Source organism: Strix uralensis, chromosome 2 (assembly GCF_047716275.1).
Source record: "Strix uralensis isolate ZFMK-TIS-50842 chromosome 2, bStrUra1, whole genome shotgun sequence".
Lineage (NCBI taxonomy): Eukaryota > Metazoa > Chordata > Aves > Strigiformes > Strigidae > Strix > Strix uralensis.
In genome coordinates, this window is record NC_133973.1 from 33,287,047 (window position 1) to 33,302,846 (window position 15,800).

Consider the following 15,800-nt stretch of genomic DNA (forward strand, 5'->3'; position numbering starts at 1 on the left):
CTGGGACAGAAAAACCCACTGTAACACTACAGACTGCTCTTACATTTAGCCCTTGGGTGAACATTATTTTGTTGCACACTGCAGGGACTGTTGTTACCATCACCATTGAAAGCAACTTGGGAAGAGGAATGAACTCTGAAGTCTTAAAAGAACTGGAGATCTCTGGTTGAGCCTCATAGACCTGAAATAAAAGTAACAATTTAATCAACATCAATATAGTCCTGGAGATAACAGCTTCTTCTGGGGAGCATTTTACAGAAGGGTTTTGACTTGCCAAAAGCAACGACAGCACTAAATGTCAACTTTTACGCAGAAATGCTACAGAGCATCCCCCAGACTCCTACTCAACTAAATGGAACACCCGTATGTGACCTGCATCCCTGCTAAAGGCCACCCCTTTTCAACAAACAGGCTACAGATCCTACCTGCTCATTTTAAGGTAAGCAAAAAAGCAAAGGAACACTCAAAAAAGGACAAAAGGTTTTTCTAGCTGAGCTTCAACGTTGCTGCATCTCAAAAAAGGTATCATCAATTTGATATCTCCCACTGCTTCTTATGTCAATTCCTTCTTTTCCAGTTTAGTTAAATGTTTATATAGCCTCCTGCTCTGAGTATGGCTTTTTACCAAATGACCTTCCAACTCACTCTATGTCTACAGTTTTTAAAGCAGCTGTGGCTCAGCCATGGCTTGTTTTCCCTCAGCACCCATAGAAAACAGGATGCCATCTTCCCCCCCATCACTTACCATCTTCAACATTTAACAGCATCCTGTTGCTTCTTTCCTAACATACTGTAACTGATGGTATTATTTCAGAACCATTAAGCCCTTCCTGTTTAGTTCACTTAGCCATCTAACTTCCCCACTGCTGGACTGGTTTGTTTTTACAATCATTATTTATGAAATATTGTGCCTGTCTGCTTTCTAGTGATTTTAATAAACTCTGAAGCACTGTGCATTTACAGCTGTGAACACAATACATCTTCAGACATGTGAGTTTCCTCTGATACAGGACAGCTGCTTCTGAAACAAAAACAAACCCACACCCTGATCCTCAGCTTAGTTCCTCTGAAATCAGTGGAATCTTGTTCCTTGTCACTAGGAAGACCTTGGCTAAATTCATGAATTCAGAGTTACTTTAAACCTAACATGGCCACACCACAAGCCGTCTGGGCTCCGTACTGCACAGTACCCAAACTGTAACAGGAATGGCATTATAATATCTACCTGTAATAAAAGCAATCAAAGGCAGGCTTACCAATATACTACCAAGCTCCTTGGCTTGGTAACTCTTCTGTAGATCAGGAATGTCTGACTTTACCATCTTTCCTATTAAGATGTTGTGTAATTCTGCACTACTGTTTAATAAAAACTACTTCAACTTTTGGAGGAAAAAAAAAAGAGTATTGGGATTGCACATTTCTGTTGAGAGGTGGTGTGCGTCATTCATACTCTTACCTTTTTGAGTAACTTCATATTGTCCATCCAAGCAGACTTCAGTCTAGGAACAAAGGAATACCGGGTCTCCTTAAAGTATCTATTCAATAAATCTGGGCATACTTTAAGAATGTTCACCATGAGATCAGCAACCATTTCATCTTCTGTTGCAGTTTTTAAACCAAGCAGAAAGCGCAGAAGCACCACATTTCCTCCCCTATTGAAGAAAAAAAAATACTTTAAAAAAGAAATCCTTATTTCGATACTTTACATGTGATGGAACTCTGCAACTCCTCTAACTGTTGCTGGAGTAAAATTCAAGGCAAGACCTCTCACAATGCTGGCATAATTTCTGCGTTCATAATCAGAAAAGTAAGAACTGAATTTACCTCCAGGCTTTCCGCATCAGAAACAGTAATTACTTTTAATTAAATCCACAGTTTCAGAAATATTCTAAGTAAACTTCACAAAGCTAAAAATGTAGAATTAAAACTTAATATTAAACTTGGAAGTATTTTCTGTGGTCTTTTGGTCCCTTTTTTTTTTTTTAAGTGTTCTTCTGTATGTCCATAAACAAAGTGAGAATACCGCAGATACCACATGAGTACCAGTTAAAATTTTGCTCAAAGTAAGAAACAACCTGCTCTAGCACCACTCAGTATTAGTACCTGCTACTACAATCTAGTACCTTCTTTTCCCAGATAATGTGATGAAGCATATATCCACCCTATGAGAACCCCTCCATGGAATTACAAGAGCCTCAATTATTTTCTCTGTCAGTCATAATCTTAGTGCACACATATTTTAATCAGCAAATGGAAACAGTAGGGTAAATAGGTGCTTCCAGATTAGGTGTCGCAGGCCAAATTCTGGCACTACCGAAATCAATGTCAGCATTTTGCCAAAATCTGGGATAAACCATGTCTGGTTCTACATGTAAATTAGACTAGGTATTTTACCACCCTCTGGTTAACACTGCAGCTTTGAGGCTTTATTGACACATCAAAAAAATCTATGGTCCAAAAATCACACCTTACAACAGGAGACTTTGTATCTAGTTATAAATGGAGATGGCTCAGAGTAACATGACATTGGTTAAGCCCCTGTGAATAGGGCAGAGCACTGTCTAGTATGCTGAGGTATAAGGAGATCCAGTAGTTTGATCTTGGGAAGTTAAAAACAAAAACAACAAAGATCCCAACATATTTCCTTCGTCTGCCACAGAAGAAAGAGATGGAAGCTGAATTCAGTACAGCTACCGGCAAAGGCCTGGAAGGGCAGACAACTAGTGAGGTCTCTCTTGTTCCTAGCACAAAGTTCACATACATTCTCAGCTGTCCAGTGACTTACTTGCCAGAAGTTCCAAGACTTGGATCATAGAAAGTTATGCCATGTTTCAGAGAGCAGCAGAGGTCCATTAAGAAATTATGAACAAGATCCCGTACCATCGTCTTTCCTACCTCTTCAGAACCTTGAGTCACCTATAAAAATCAAAAAAAAGTAGAAAAGGCATATGACTTTTGGTATCACAGAAGAAAATCTTCCATCAATTTATCTCTAAATTTTATGAGGCTCCTTTTACAGAAATGCTAAAAGACATTTTGGCTTTTGTTCAGATTAACAAGACAAGTTTCAGTTTCTGTATTAAACACATTCAATATTACAATGCTTTTTGTTTCAAGGAAAGCAAACCTCCCAGATTTAGGTACATATGTACTATTTGCAGGACATTACTGACTTAAGGCATCTGCTAAGGCAACAGACAGGAAAAGACAGAGAAAATCAAGCTAAAGAAAAGTAGCAATATAAAACTTGCATAAATTGGGCAAGGCCACCCTGGGACTCTGAAGTCAAGGATCTAATATTTAATCTGAAATAACCAACTTTCAATCATACAGACCAGGTTCACCATGAGAAAGTTCAGAAAGACCAGAAAAAAAAAATTAAAAAAATTCACTGAAGCCTTCAGCATAAAGCATGTGAAGCAAGCACGTGTATGCCTTTTGGGCCAATTTGGCATAAGATGGAACAACTTTAATACCAGGCAAGAAAGGTGGATTGAATATGCCAAGACTTCAGAGAAAGGTGGGGCAGAAATGCCATTACAGTCACCATACAAAAATGGAAGAAGTAACCAAATATCCATGTCAAACAAGAAAAAGAAAAATGAACCCATATTCCATTAACCTTTTACATCCAGCACAACTCAAGATCCCTATAAATGAGAAGTCTCTTGACAATTGTGGATGGGAAAAATCACAAACCATATACCTCACAAGGACTGGATGGAATTGTAAGAATTTAAAATTACTCAAAACTGAAATGCATGTTTATGAATAGGGTCATAGATTTGCATAGCTCCAAGCAGACACCTACTAGAAACAGACCTTCTTCAAAAGGTGTTTACAATATATCAGGATTGGAATGGCATAAGCATAAACAAACAGTAAAGGAAGTATAACAGGTTAACAGTTGTTCAGTGATAGACATTTTGAAGAAGAATGGTTGGGCCTCTAAAAATCAAGCAACACAAAGTTGAAAAGTCTGCAGCCAAAACCCAGTGGAAGCATAGAAGTCTTTCTACTGTTTGCATTGAGCTTACAGCCACGCCTTAGACATTCCCACAGTGAAAGGGGGACAAAAAGAGATTACATGATTAAGAAAAATAAAAAAGCAAAATTGTAAACTATTTATGAAGAGAAGATGACAAAACATCTGCAGTACTAACACGCACCCACTGGCTGTGGCTCTGATCCTTGCCTCATCTATGACTTTAGGAATGTGATTTCATGGACCAGTAGAATCAATAACAGCTCAACCCTCAGAAACCCTGCCAACCTCTCAAACAATGTAAGATGAAAAGGCTGGCAACCATCTTGGGAGTTTAGCTCTCCTACCAGGTCAGTGTGTAGGATGGGAATGAGGCATGCGGTCAGAACACTGCTCCCTGATATATTCTCCTACAGAGACACAAATGTGTCCAGGAAATGGAATACAGTACTCGCACCCAAAAGACCCAGTTCTGGCAATCAGGGAGGGGAAACAAACCCTCGTCCTCAAGTGGTGAGAAGCAGCACAAAGTTGGGGTTTCTTCTTAAGTAGCCTCAGCAGATCCCCCTCTTCTTGAGCTCATCAAGGTTAGAGTAACTGGGAGCTATTTCAAAACCTGTGGGCTGCAGGACAGGTGGGGGGAAAAAAAAGGCAGGACAAGGACTAGGAGTTACAAAGAAAGAAATTACCAGACCTTTAAATCCCCAGGGCTGACATCAGTAATCCCATTCCACCGGTAAAGTGAAGCAATGTGAATCAACACTTCTGCAGTAAAAAAGCGCACCTTCTGGGTTTTGGTGATATTTTTATTTTGAACCACCTGAAAACAATGAGAAAAAAACCAAACAGCTCTTACCTTTATTGCAAGTTATCATAAAACAATAGCAAATCAGCAACATACTTCATTCTTCTAGCATACACATAGCTTGCTCTCCAGACTACAGCAGACAAAAGGTTCTGCATGTCCTGTTAACTCTTCTTTCACACACTTCTGCTCCCATCTTGATATGGTTGAAGCCATAGGACTCTACACCAACTTCTGCAAACACTGCACATGCTGGACAGGATAGACTTTCAAGCTCAACTAAAGAGCTCAACTTTAGAGCAGCACAGCCACAGACTAGGATCAAGAAAACCTGCTGGTAGAGATGGTAGAACCTGCTACAAATAAAGTTTGAATGCAAGGGAAAACACAGTGAGGGAAGTTCTCAAAAGTTCTACTGTGTTCTCCTGTCTGCATTTTTTAATTCTCATTTTCCTTGCTAAACTGAAGGAGTCATACAGTGCATTAGGTTTCACCGATAACATAACAATACATGATGTATGATTCCACATGGGAAAAGCTTCATTTAGAAAATAAAGTTTCAAGGAGGTTTATTTTACATTTAAATGCTAGCTTTCTTCTTCTTCCAAGGTTATTGCAACAGAAAAATGGAAGAATACTTTTGTCTTTAAATTGTGAGTTGTGAAAAGCCTGAGTCTGAGGCCGGCTCTTATGGTTACACTCTAAATTTGAAACTATTTTTTCTTCATTCCAACTGGTCATACAACAGCTTGTGCAACATTGCTACAGTAATTCAAAACAGAGATTCAAAAATCATAGATACTGGAACTAAAAACATTTTTTTAAACTCTTTTATAGACATAAAATAAATCTCTGGTGCAGCTGCTGTACCCACAGCAGCAACAAGCTGGTGCATCACAGGGAAAGAGGCACAGCCATGCTCAGAAGCTAAGGAACAACAGAGCACAAGAAAGGCAGTCGAGACTAAACCAACTCTCACACCTTTCAGCAATTCCTGCTTTCAACCCTGCTATATCACAAGGTTATTTCTGTCTGCTATGAAAGAATCAGTAAAAACAACTTCAAAGGGGAGCAGACATACCTCTCCAACAGTATTTTCTGTTAGCACGTGGAATGTACCCCTTCTTTTTCACAAAAACTTCTCTGATCTCGGGAAGACAATTTAATGATATGACTTCCCTTTTCTTCTACCCCACCAAGAAATACCTTTGACTGAATTTATCTCCTGCAGCAGAAACCTTGCCATCCTAACAGTAAGCAAGTCCAAAGACCAGCTAACCAGGACCACAGGATGTGGTCTCAACAGAGCCCTGCCAAGACTACCCCACATCCTTCAGCTGCAACCAGATAGCTCCTAGAGACCCATTTCATGTCACAGTCCCCACACTAAAAACACACAAAATCCTTTTTCTCCTGGAAAGAAGATTGTATGTCATTACCTAGCTCAGAGCTAACAAACCTACTCAAATCTAGCTGACCTCCCCATTTCAGCATGAGACATATTAACTGAAGGACCAATCTTACTGTCACCTGGAAGCACTAAAAAGTCTCCAGTACTTTTGACCTTCAGACTTGGCACTGATGCAATCAGAACCCATGAAACAATCAGAATCTGTTGGACACCACACACTAAAGATGAGCTGAAATTAGCATCCAAGTACAAGCTATTGCACTGACTTCCTTTGAAAGAGGGCACTGAAAAAGTACAACAACCTTCAGTCTTGAAACAGTAATATGGCCAAGCTATCAATCTCCAATAAAGACTACCAGTAATGGACACACCGACAAACTTTCAGCAGCAGCAGCACAGTGCCAACATCTGAAAGAGCCATACATTTTATGAGAAATTACTACAAACCTGTTTTCAGCAGCAAAGAAAATAAAAAACAAGAAACAATGCAGTTTCAAGGGCATATCATACCTTAGTTCTCAGTGTGGAAAGCAGAAGATTGACAGTAGAAACTTTGTCTTCCTTTATTTCAGAGCGAAGAATATCTGGAATGAAATCTAAGAAGACATTTCAAATGTTAAGCGAAAACGTGAAAGCTATTTTCATACTAAAATGCTTCAGGGAATTCATACCCATTTCTCTTCAATGTCATATTATTTACCTTGCTGTTATATTTAAGGATGAACCAAAAGGCTGCAATCAAGAGTTCAGAAGGATGATGTGTCTGTAACTACAGTGATGAACAAGTAATGCTGCCAAACCTACTCTCATCATAACTAGCTAATTTGCCAACTTGATTATTAACATTTATGTCAACAGTATCTGTCATCTTCAAATACATTTTGGGCCCCAATGTGCTATGCAGTATTTAAACCTGAGCAAGTGCCTATACTTTCCACTGAAGGACTCGCAGTTGTTTCACTGAGTGATTCTCAGCTGTTTGGATGTTACATCTCCAACCACATGCATCACCTTTTGGCTCACCTGTGCATCCCAAAGTTAGAGAACTTCAGTTTATAGATAACTTCAATATCTTACAGGGGAATGAAAGCCAGCTGTGCTGACTGGGTCTAGGTGTGTACTGCCATTCCCTGTACAGAATGAACTGAACAACTGAAAGCAATTAAAGGAAATCAGCAGCCCCCAGGGTAGTGTGAACAACAGAAGTAAATAATTATGGCCTGTTCTCATTCCCTCATGGTAGAAAAAATGAATTTCTGCCAGCTAATTACTTCTGGGAGGTTTTTTAGAGTATTTCTAGATCCCTTCTGAATTCTTTCATAACCTTACCAAGGGTTGCAATTCACAACTTAAGAAATACCAGCAGTAGATTTCAAATCACTGAAGTCAAAAGAAGTTTTACATTATCTTCAGCACATAAGTGACTATGTATTAATCAACAGTATGTAAGATCTAGCTTTCTAGATCCCCTTCTTTGTCAGTTCAGTTTGACTCCCTTCTCTAAGAGACATGGGTGTAACATACTCCTGGACTGCACTCCCATGTAATGCCTCCATAAAGGATGCAAAGGACATTACACTCATCTCCCGAATCATAGACAAAAAGTGGTCTAAGGGAGTACACAACAGTTGTCCTGCATGAGGGCAGAATGTAAACTAAAGTACGCACAGTCTTTAACACTTTTTTAAAAAACTGTAATGCAACACATACACTATTACTGTGTTATGAGCAAGGCTGGAGGCCATGAAGTTTTTTCCTGCTTATTGACTCTATGGCCTCAAAGTTACATTACTTTTACCTTTTTTACATCTGTGTCACTACGGACTTTCTGTTTTTGCAAAGTTTTTCTGGATAGCAAACATTATTCTCAAGCAGAAGAGGCACTCACTAGAATACTGTAGAAGTTTAAAGCTTTTCAGTAGCAAGTATTTTGTATCTTATTCATGCTGTTTAACTGATTCACATTTTGAATTAACTCATATTTATTATCACCTATAAAAGACTCCACCTTAAAAAAAAACAAATGAAGCAATTGTGAAGTACCTTTTAATTCCAGCACCTGTGACAAGATTGCATTGTCACCAGCAATTAAAAAGGAGAGAGCAAACTGAATATAGGCCATACGGACATCAGCTCTCCCCTAAAAAAGATAAAAGGCACTGTTAGCATACAGATTGCACACAACTGCAAAACCAATACTGCAACAATTGGTTACCCTTCTACGTACGATAAACGGGTAAATTAAGCAACTTCTATAAACATGCTGCACATAGTCACACACATACATTTATATGCAATACATCCACAGTATATTCATTTGAAAAACTTCTTGTGTTAAGCAGATCACAGTCTGTTAAAAGTTAGCGTCAAAAAGGAAGGTGTTCTAGTTCACATATTTTTCAATTCTCAATATATGAGATAGGCCATAAATAATTAAAAAAAAAGAAAACGTTAACAGTAGTTTCATGCCAAACCCTGTACACACATCACTGAACATCCTCACTTCTGCACCGCTTGGTACACTGGTCAATTCACAAAAATACTCAAGAACGCAGTAGTGCTGCTGCAATTTCTTACTGTACAGCCTTCCAGAGTAGTGACAGTTTCAGGGACCCTTGCAGCTTGTTGCCATCTCTGTGCCTTACACACATCTGGCTATCACAGCTGCTCATGGAGCTATGCAGGTCATGTGACTTAGACCGGCCAGGAAAAAAAAAAAAAAGCCCTTAAAAAAGGGGCTAATATGTTACAAAACTACAAATTCAGGCACAGTGAAAGCAGCGAAAACTTTGCCTAGAAAAGGATCACAGGATGTGAACATAGAAAGGTTTGGGCTGAAAGGGCCCTTAATGATCACCTAGTCCCAACCCCCCTGCCATGGGCAGGGACACCTTCCACTAGACCAGGTTGCTCAAAGCCCCGTCCAACCTGGCCTTGAACACTGCCAGGGAGGGGGCAGCCACAGCTTCTCTGGGCAACCTGTTCCTGTGTCTCACCATCCTCATAGTAAAGAATTTCTTCCTTATATCTAATCTAAACCTACCCTCTGTCAGTTTAAAACTCTTACCCCTCGTCCTATCCCTACACTCCCTGATAAAAAGTCCCTCCATGATTTGTAATTTTTTGAAACTTATTATGCAAAATTAAGTTGCATGTAAAAATGCCTGGAAGAAGATACTGACTAGGCGCAGAAGTGACTCATGAAAGGGTTGAAAGAAGAAATAAAGAGAAAGAAAGCTCTAAGCTTTGGGCCTGATATTTTTGTATTAAAAATTCCCCTCTCACAGCCAGTTGCGACAATAATTTCACTGAAAGCCGAGCAAGAGTAAGCTTCAATCTGGTTTTGGAAACTTTTTTCCTTGTACCTTACTTGCATATCTAATAAGCTTGTGGTCAAAAGACTACATCCAAGCATTTAAATTTAAGGGGTGGAGGTACTCCTAAAGACAACTTCTGAAGTAAGGTCAAAACCCATGAAATCTGATATTCCCAGACTTGTAAAAGATGGTTTCAGGGAAAAAGGTGCGTGTTTGGTTTTTTGCCTTCTACTTGATTGCTTTATATATAAACAGTCTCATTTGTCAACATAGATGACACAAACCCAACACAAATGTACACATTCATTCTGCAAGTCATCTTTAAAAACCAGAAACAATGTACCAGTACTGATTTGGAATGGCATATAAATATTCTTGTTCTAAATATATAAATAAATATCCACTTGTATTTGGAACGACGTATAAATATTCTTGTTCTAAAACACTGGTTCAGGTCAATCCTGATTATTTTTAGCAAAGGGAGAGGAAACAAGAAATAAAGTTCCTTTTGGAAAAAGAGGAGTGACTTTTTCTAGTCACTTGCATATCCTCCTCAAGGATTTCCACCAAGAGTCTGTTTAAAACTCTTTGTTATATTTCCAAATGTAATTACTCTGACTGTACTAGTACTGTGCAAAATCCTCTCTCCATTGAAACAACCACAGAACTTCCAACCTCCATTTATTTCAAACTGCAATCCTTACACTGGAAAAAAACTGAGCTCTTCCGAAACACATCATTGAATACTCTTCAGAAGTATTTCACTCCATTTAGACATTGAAAGGGTAGCCCACAGAAACTATGCATGTATACATTAAACTATACATTTCACCACAGCTTATTAGAAACAGATGAGGCACTTCGATGTTTTGCAATAAATTCTACAAAGCAGTGTAAAAACAAGGCTATCCTGAGGAGCTCTGCACCCTGACAACATGAGAATGACCAGAGCAGGACGGAAAATGAAGCAAACCTATACCTCAAGGGTGCAGGCCAGCTCTCCCACTATGGCAGATACTCAGAAACATTCCCTGGGGATTTTCTATGTAAGGAGATGGGAAGCTCTTGTCCCACAGATCAGTTCTGCTGCCAATTAGAAACAATCAAGAAGCATTTCAGCCTGACACAGGACAGGAAGAGGTAAGTTCTTGCAGACAAAAATACAGCAAAGAGACTGTGGCAACAGCTTAGTTTTAAATACTTGGCAGAAGAAAACTGATGGAGCCATGGTGTATCATTTCATGGCACAAAGAAACTTAATTTACCTTCTTACATCTTTTTTTCAATAATCCAGGCAGAAACTTATTATTGAAATCAAAATGGCTATACACATCCCTTGCTGAATCTGGCCCCTGAGCCACCATTGCTGACAACAGGGTAAGGCACACTCGGCTCATCCTAAAACGAAATGCAGAGGAAAACCTGCAGGTTACTTCCAGGGTGACAGTTACACAAACAACCAAATCAAGAGATTAAAATTTAAAGAAAGACCATTTTCCTGTAAAAGAAATTATCGCACTCCACCTCCAACACCCACTCAAGCCTTCAGCCATTTCAGGCATGAAGCAGTTCTGAGTCAGTCCCAACACAAGCAACCAAGATAGCCGTTAGGAAAGTATCCCTGGTCGTGCAAAGCTCTTGCTGCAGCTGATGGCAGCTTTAGTTGAATATGTAACCAACCATTTTAATGACAATCACAACACAGATTTAGGCCAAACACAAATGTTGCTCCGCTATTCACAAAGAACTTCGGTCATCTTTGTGAACAGCCTATTTCTACAAGCGTATGTCTTGGACAGAGCCCCCAGTCCTGCAAATGCTTATGCACTTTACTGTCACAAGCAGGTCCATAGGAGCTACAGCTGATGCTAAAGTTAAGGACGCACACAGCATAGGCCCAAGTAAGACCGCATTTTTTTGTCGGAATGACAGAGGTTTTCTTCAGTTTAAGTATGCAGCATGGTCTTGTCATTAACTAAATCCCAAGATCTACACTCAGTTTTGATTCTTGCTCACTGTGCACTGGGAAAATTTGCCTGAGAAAATAGAGCGGAAGTTAAAACAACCAAAACCATTATTTTAGGCAGCGATAATGGCAACTGGGAAGGAGAGAAGAAGGGAAAAGGGAATGCCTATATATTCTTCCCAAAAATAAACCTGTAATGAGAGGCTGGACATTCACTTTATAAAGTAGGATAAAAGGAAGAAAGTGCCAAAAAATAAGAACTCCTAAATTTGTGGGAGTTTGCCATTTATTTCAATGGGAACATTACAGGGCCATTGGGTACCAGTCTCCAAACCTCCACAAAGGGTTTTGGAATCTGTCCATCACGTTTCATTCACAGACAATCTGTAAGAAAGCCATAAGATTAAAGCAGAGATCCCACCCAGATGTACCACCACAGTAAAATCCCTTTGCACATCAAAGAGGTAGCACAGAAAAAGCAGAGCATATGCCATCAGAGTACCATGAGAAATCTGCAGCCTCCTCCTTGCAGGTTCTAGAAAGATTTCTCCAAAAGCTGTAATCTTTAAATACTTAATAAAGAAGTGCAGATGTTGCATAGTTTCAAAATTTATTCACAATATACCTATCCACATGTATTTGGGATTCTATGTACAGTTAAAATGCTTGTTGCAATGAGATCAACAGAGTGGTACTGGAAGTGTGGTTGTGTCCATGAACTGGAAAGCAGAAAATGCTTTTCTAATTCTGGACTGTCCAAAGGCCGAAAGACACTGGCCTTGGACAAGACATTTGCAGTCTCCATTTTTTTCCTCTCCCTTCCACTTCCTCCCGGTTTGTATTAAAATGTCTCTGGCACTTGGAACTCCTTTCAGCCTGCCCACAGAGCATGAGAAATTGTTGTTTAGACTGGAGTAGTGCTTCAATTGACCTAAAATGGCCTTAGATTTAAGAAATGGGGAAAGTTACAGAGGAAAAGCCAGTCTGAAAGAAAAAATTCTATTATAAACATGGAAATCAGACTACAAAAAATACAGGGAAGTAAAACACTCAAGAGCAGTTCTTTCTGTCATCACAAGATAAGACTGCTCAGCCTCTGTGAACTACACGAAAGCCTGTTCCTCCCTGTCCATGCAGTACATTTCACTTCACAAACAAGTAGCATTAAAATAATAGGACTCAAGATACCATCCACTTTACCTCTCACTAGTACAGGCACAACCAATGAAAACTACAGCCTTGGGAAAGTATCATATAGCATTAGGTTGTATATTACCAGAGCTTCTACCTTGTAAAGACTTCCACGTGCAATTATTTTATGAAATGTGGAACAGTATCATTAAATAAAGGTGGATTATTAGAAATAAGTCAAGCTGAATTTTCAGCATCTTGTACACATGTCCAAGACCCAGACAGTCCCTCGGGATCAACTGACAGAGATGCTTCACAACCGTATGGAGAAGGCTTACCTGTGATTTTCAGAATACAAAGCAGCATAGACCAATCTCATGTAGGAATGAATCAACTTTTTGACTATGTTCATTCCCACAACAGAAAAATGGGAGAGGTCACTGGCTGTCCTCAGTAAAATGGCTTCTAGAGCTTGAAAAATTAACAGCATCTGTAAGATAAAGAATTATGTTAATATCCGCCAGTATCAGGTATGGCTTGAAATTAGTAGCTGAGCAAACAGTAACACCATGAAAAAAAAGAGTAACCCCACCATAAGAGGAAAGGTTCCACATATTAAGGCGAAGTTAACTTCCGAATTCTCTCCCAAATTAATGCTTCCTCTTCTAAAGGATTAGTTCTGAGAGCATGAATTTTCAAGAAGACCCTATACAGATACTATATGAAAGACTAGAGAATCACAGGAGGTCAGCTGACTCCTTTTTTTTCAGTTACTAAACTCATGAAATTCAGTAGTAAGGAGGGACAACCTCCCCTAGAAGCCCAAGTCAGTGTGCTGACTGAAGACCAGTACAATCCTGGACAAATAAACTGAATGTAAAACAGGATCCCTCCTCACTCGTGAATTGGGACCTACACACGTACAAATGTTTTACCTGCATGTGCACAACAGCCACTTCTGGGGATGCAAACACTGACCACAGTGCAAATCTCAGCACAGGCTGATGGATCTTGAAGGCCCTTTTCAAGTGGGAGGCCAAGGCCTACAGCTAATGAACCAACGCTTTAAGAGACAACTGCTAGTAAGTGCACAATGAAACAATGGAATGCGCTGGAGAAAACCATCTGAGCTGCTCTAGTCTTGCAATTAACTCCTTCTAGATGAATCCAGAGTCCACACAGCACTGGGGCTCTATTCATTACAAGTAATAGACCCTATTAGTAAAAGGATCTTGAAGAAAGGATGTCACTGAACATCACACAGGTTGTCATTACACAGAACAAATGATTATCTAATGCAAAGACTAACAAGTGGAGGTTAAAAAGAACACTATCCAACTTCATGTTGTAAGCAGATTTAAGCTAACCATGCTGCCCCAGTATTCACAGTTTTTTAATTCTTCAGTTCATTCATCATATTCTGATGAGGAAAAATTGTGTCCAGCTCAGATGAGAAAAATGAGGTCAACTTTACCAGTGGCTTCCTAGAAATACTGACGTATCAGGGAGACGTCTAGTTATCTAAAAACAAATACTTTCACTGGACTACTTACTTTCTTTGCTTAACTGCTTCTGTTGACCCTCTTATTTCATAAATGGTCTTCTGATAACATTTAAAAAACCTTAACAGCTTGATTTTGGCAGGACTACTGGTTGTGCTTATCATTAAGTCCAGGAACTTCTTTGGATTGAAAAGGCCATTTCCCACTGGATCACTGCTTCTGCCACTGTGACTTTCAAAAAAAAAAACCAAACCAAAAACCAAACCCATTTCAAATTAGCAGAGTTATTTATGCCACAAAGCGTTTATTTGGCAGTTCCTCTCCCTGTCGGGACGCACGCTGCCAGTCGTCAGTGTTAACTCCCGCGGCCAACTTACCTCACTTTCAGGCTTCCTTTCTCCGTCCAGAAGTTTGAATATTTCAGCACACTCCATGGAAATTTTCACGTATCCCTCCACGACATCATATATTTCAGGTGACGGCAACGTCTTGGCGACCGAGACGAAGGTCTCCAGACCTGCAAGGCGGGAGTTTCACCCGGGGAGCCAACCCCTGGCCCGTGACGCGCTACGCGCCGCCCCCCCGGGCCGGGACACGCCGGTTCTGCCGCCCGGGGCCCGCGGCGGCCCGCGCCGTGCGGGAGCGGCCCGCGCCCGCCGTACCGCGACAGCAACCGGCATCATCGCCATCGCCATCCCCACGACGTCGCTCTGGCGACGGGGACACCCGGGACCCGCTCCGGCCCCCGCTGCGCCAGCGGAGCACGCCTTTACCTCACGATCGCACCTCGCGCCCGGCCCGGCCCGGCCCGGCCCCTCACCCTTCCCGGCGGCGGCGGGGTCCCGCAGCAGCGCCTTGAAGCGGGCGCCGTTGAACTCCTGCTCCTCCCCGCCACGGGCTCGCTTGGCCGCCGGCGCGCCGGCCGCGGCCACGCCGCCGCGCTTCACCGCCATGGCGCTGCCGCCCCCCCAGCGCCGCCCCGGAAGCGGCCGCGCCGCCGCGCCCCGGCAGGAAGCGGCCGCGGCGTTCTCCTCCTCTTCCCCGCCGCGGCCCCGCTGCCGGCGAGAGCGGAGCAGCGCTGTGCCCGGGCCCTCAGCGCGGGCGGCCGGCTGGCAGCAGCACCGCGGCGCCGCTCCCACCGGGAGCAGCCGAGGCCGAGGCGAGGGCGGCCTCTCCAGCCCCGCCCGCCGTCTCTCCGTGAGGTTGGACTGCCCAGGGAGGTGGTGGAGTCCCCACCCCTGGAGGTGTTTCAGAGTAGGGTCGAGATAGCGCTGAGGGATATGGTGTAGTTGGGAACTGTCAGTGTTAGGTTAATGGTTGGACTGGATGATCTTCAAGGTCCTTTCCAACCTAGACGATTCTGTGATTCTGTTTCCCGGCCTTGCGCGCCTCCCGCCTCTGCCCCGGCTGCCTGGCGGCTCGTACGGAGCCCGCTGCCCGGCCGCGCTGTCCCGAGGCCTCCCCCGGCCGTGTCCCCTCGGGGCTTGTCTGCTGGACAGTGTCCCCACTCCGAAGTCCCCCTCCGCCGGCGCGGGCGCAGTCCTGCGAGGCAGCCGTGGACGCTTGGCCGCTCGCGTCTGCTGGTGGACCTGCCCCTGTCCCTGTCACACGTTTCAGTTGGCTCTTCCCTGCGCGAAGCTGCGCCGTGCTGGGGTACCGCTTGTCAGGCTGCCAACCTCCCGG

General features: G+C 42.1%; 1 protein-coding gene across 1 annotated transcript in view; it reads right to left on the bottom strand.

Annotated features, from left to right (window-relative positions):
• Window positions 1-15,074, bottom strand: part of URB1 (URB1 ribosome biogenesis homolog) — a 58,499-nt gene extending 43,425 nt beyond the window's left edge. The window contains 10 exon segments of the mRNA XM_074858192.1: window positions 44-181; window positions 1,457-1,652; window positions 2,786-2,916; window positions 4,680-4,805; window positions 6,712-6,797; window positions 8,245-8,341; window positions 10,784-10,916; window positions 12,954-13,105; window positions 14,495-14,634; window positions 14,938-15,074. Coding sequence (XP_074714293.1) covers window positions 44-181; window positions 1,457-1,652; window positions 2,786-2,916; window positions 4,680-4,805; window positions 6,712-6,797; window positions 8,245-8,341; window positions 10,784-10,916; window positions 12,954-13,105; window positions 14,495-14,634; window positions 14,938-15,070 — 1,332 coding nt within the window. The 5' untranslated portion in view covers window positions 15,071-15,074.
• Between the last annotated feature and the right edge of the window lie 726 nt (window positions 15,075-15,800).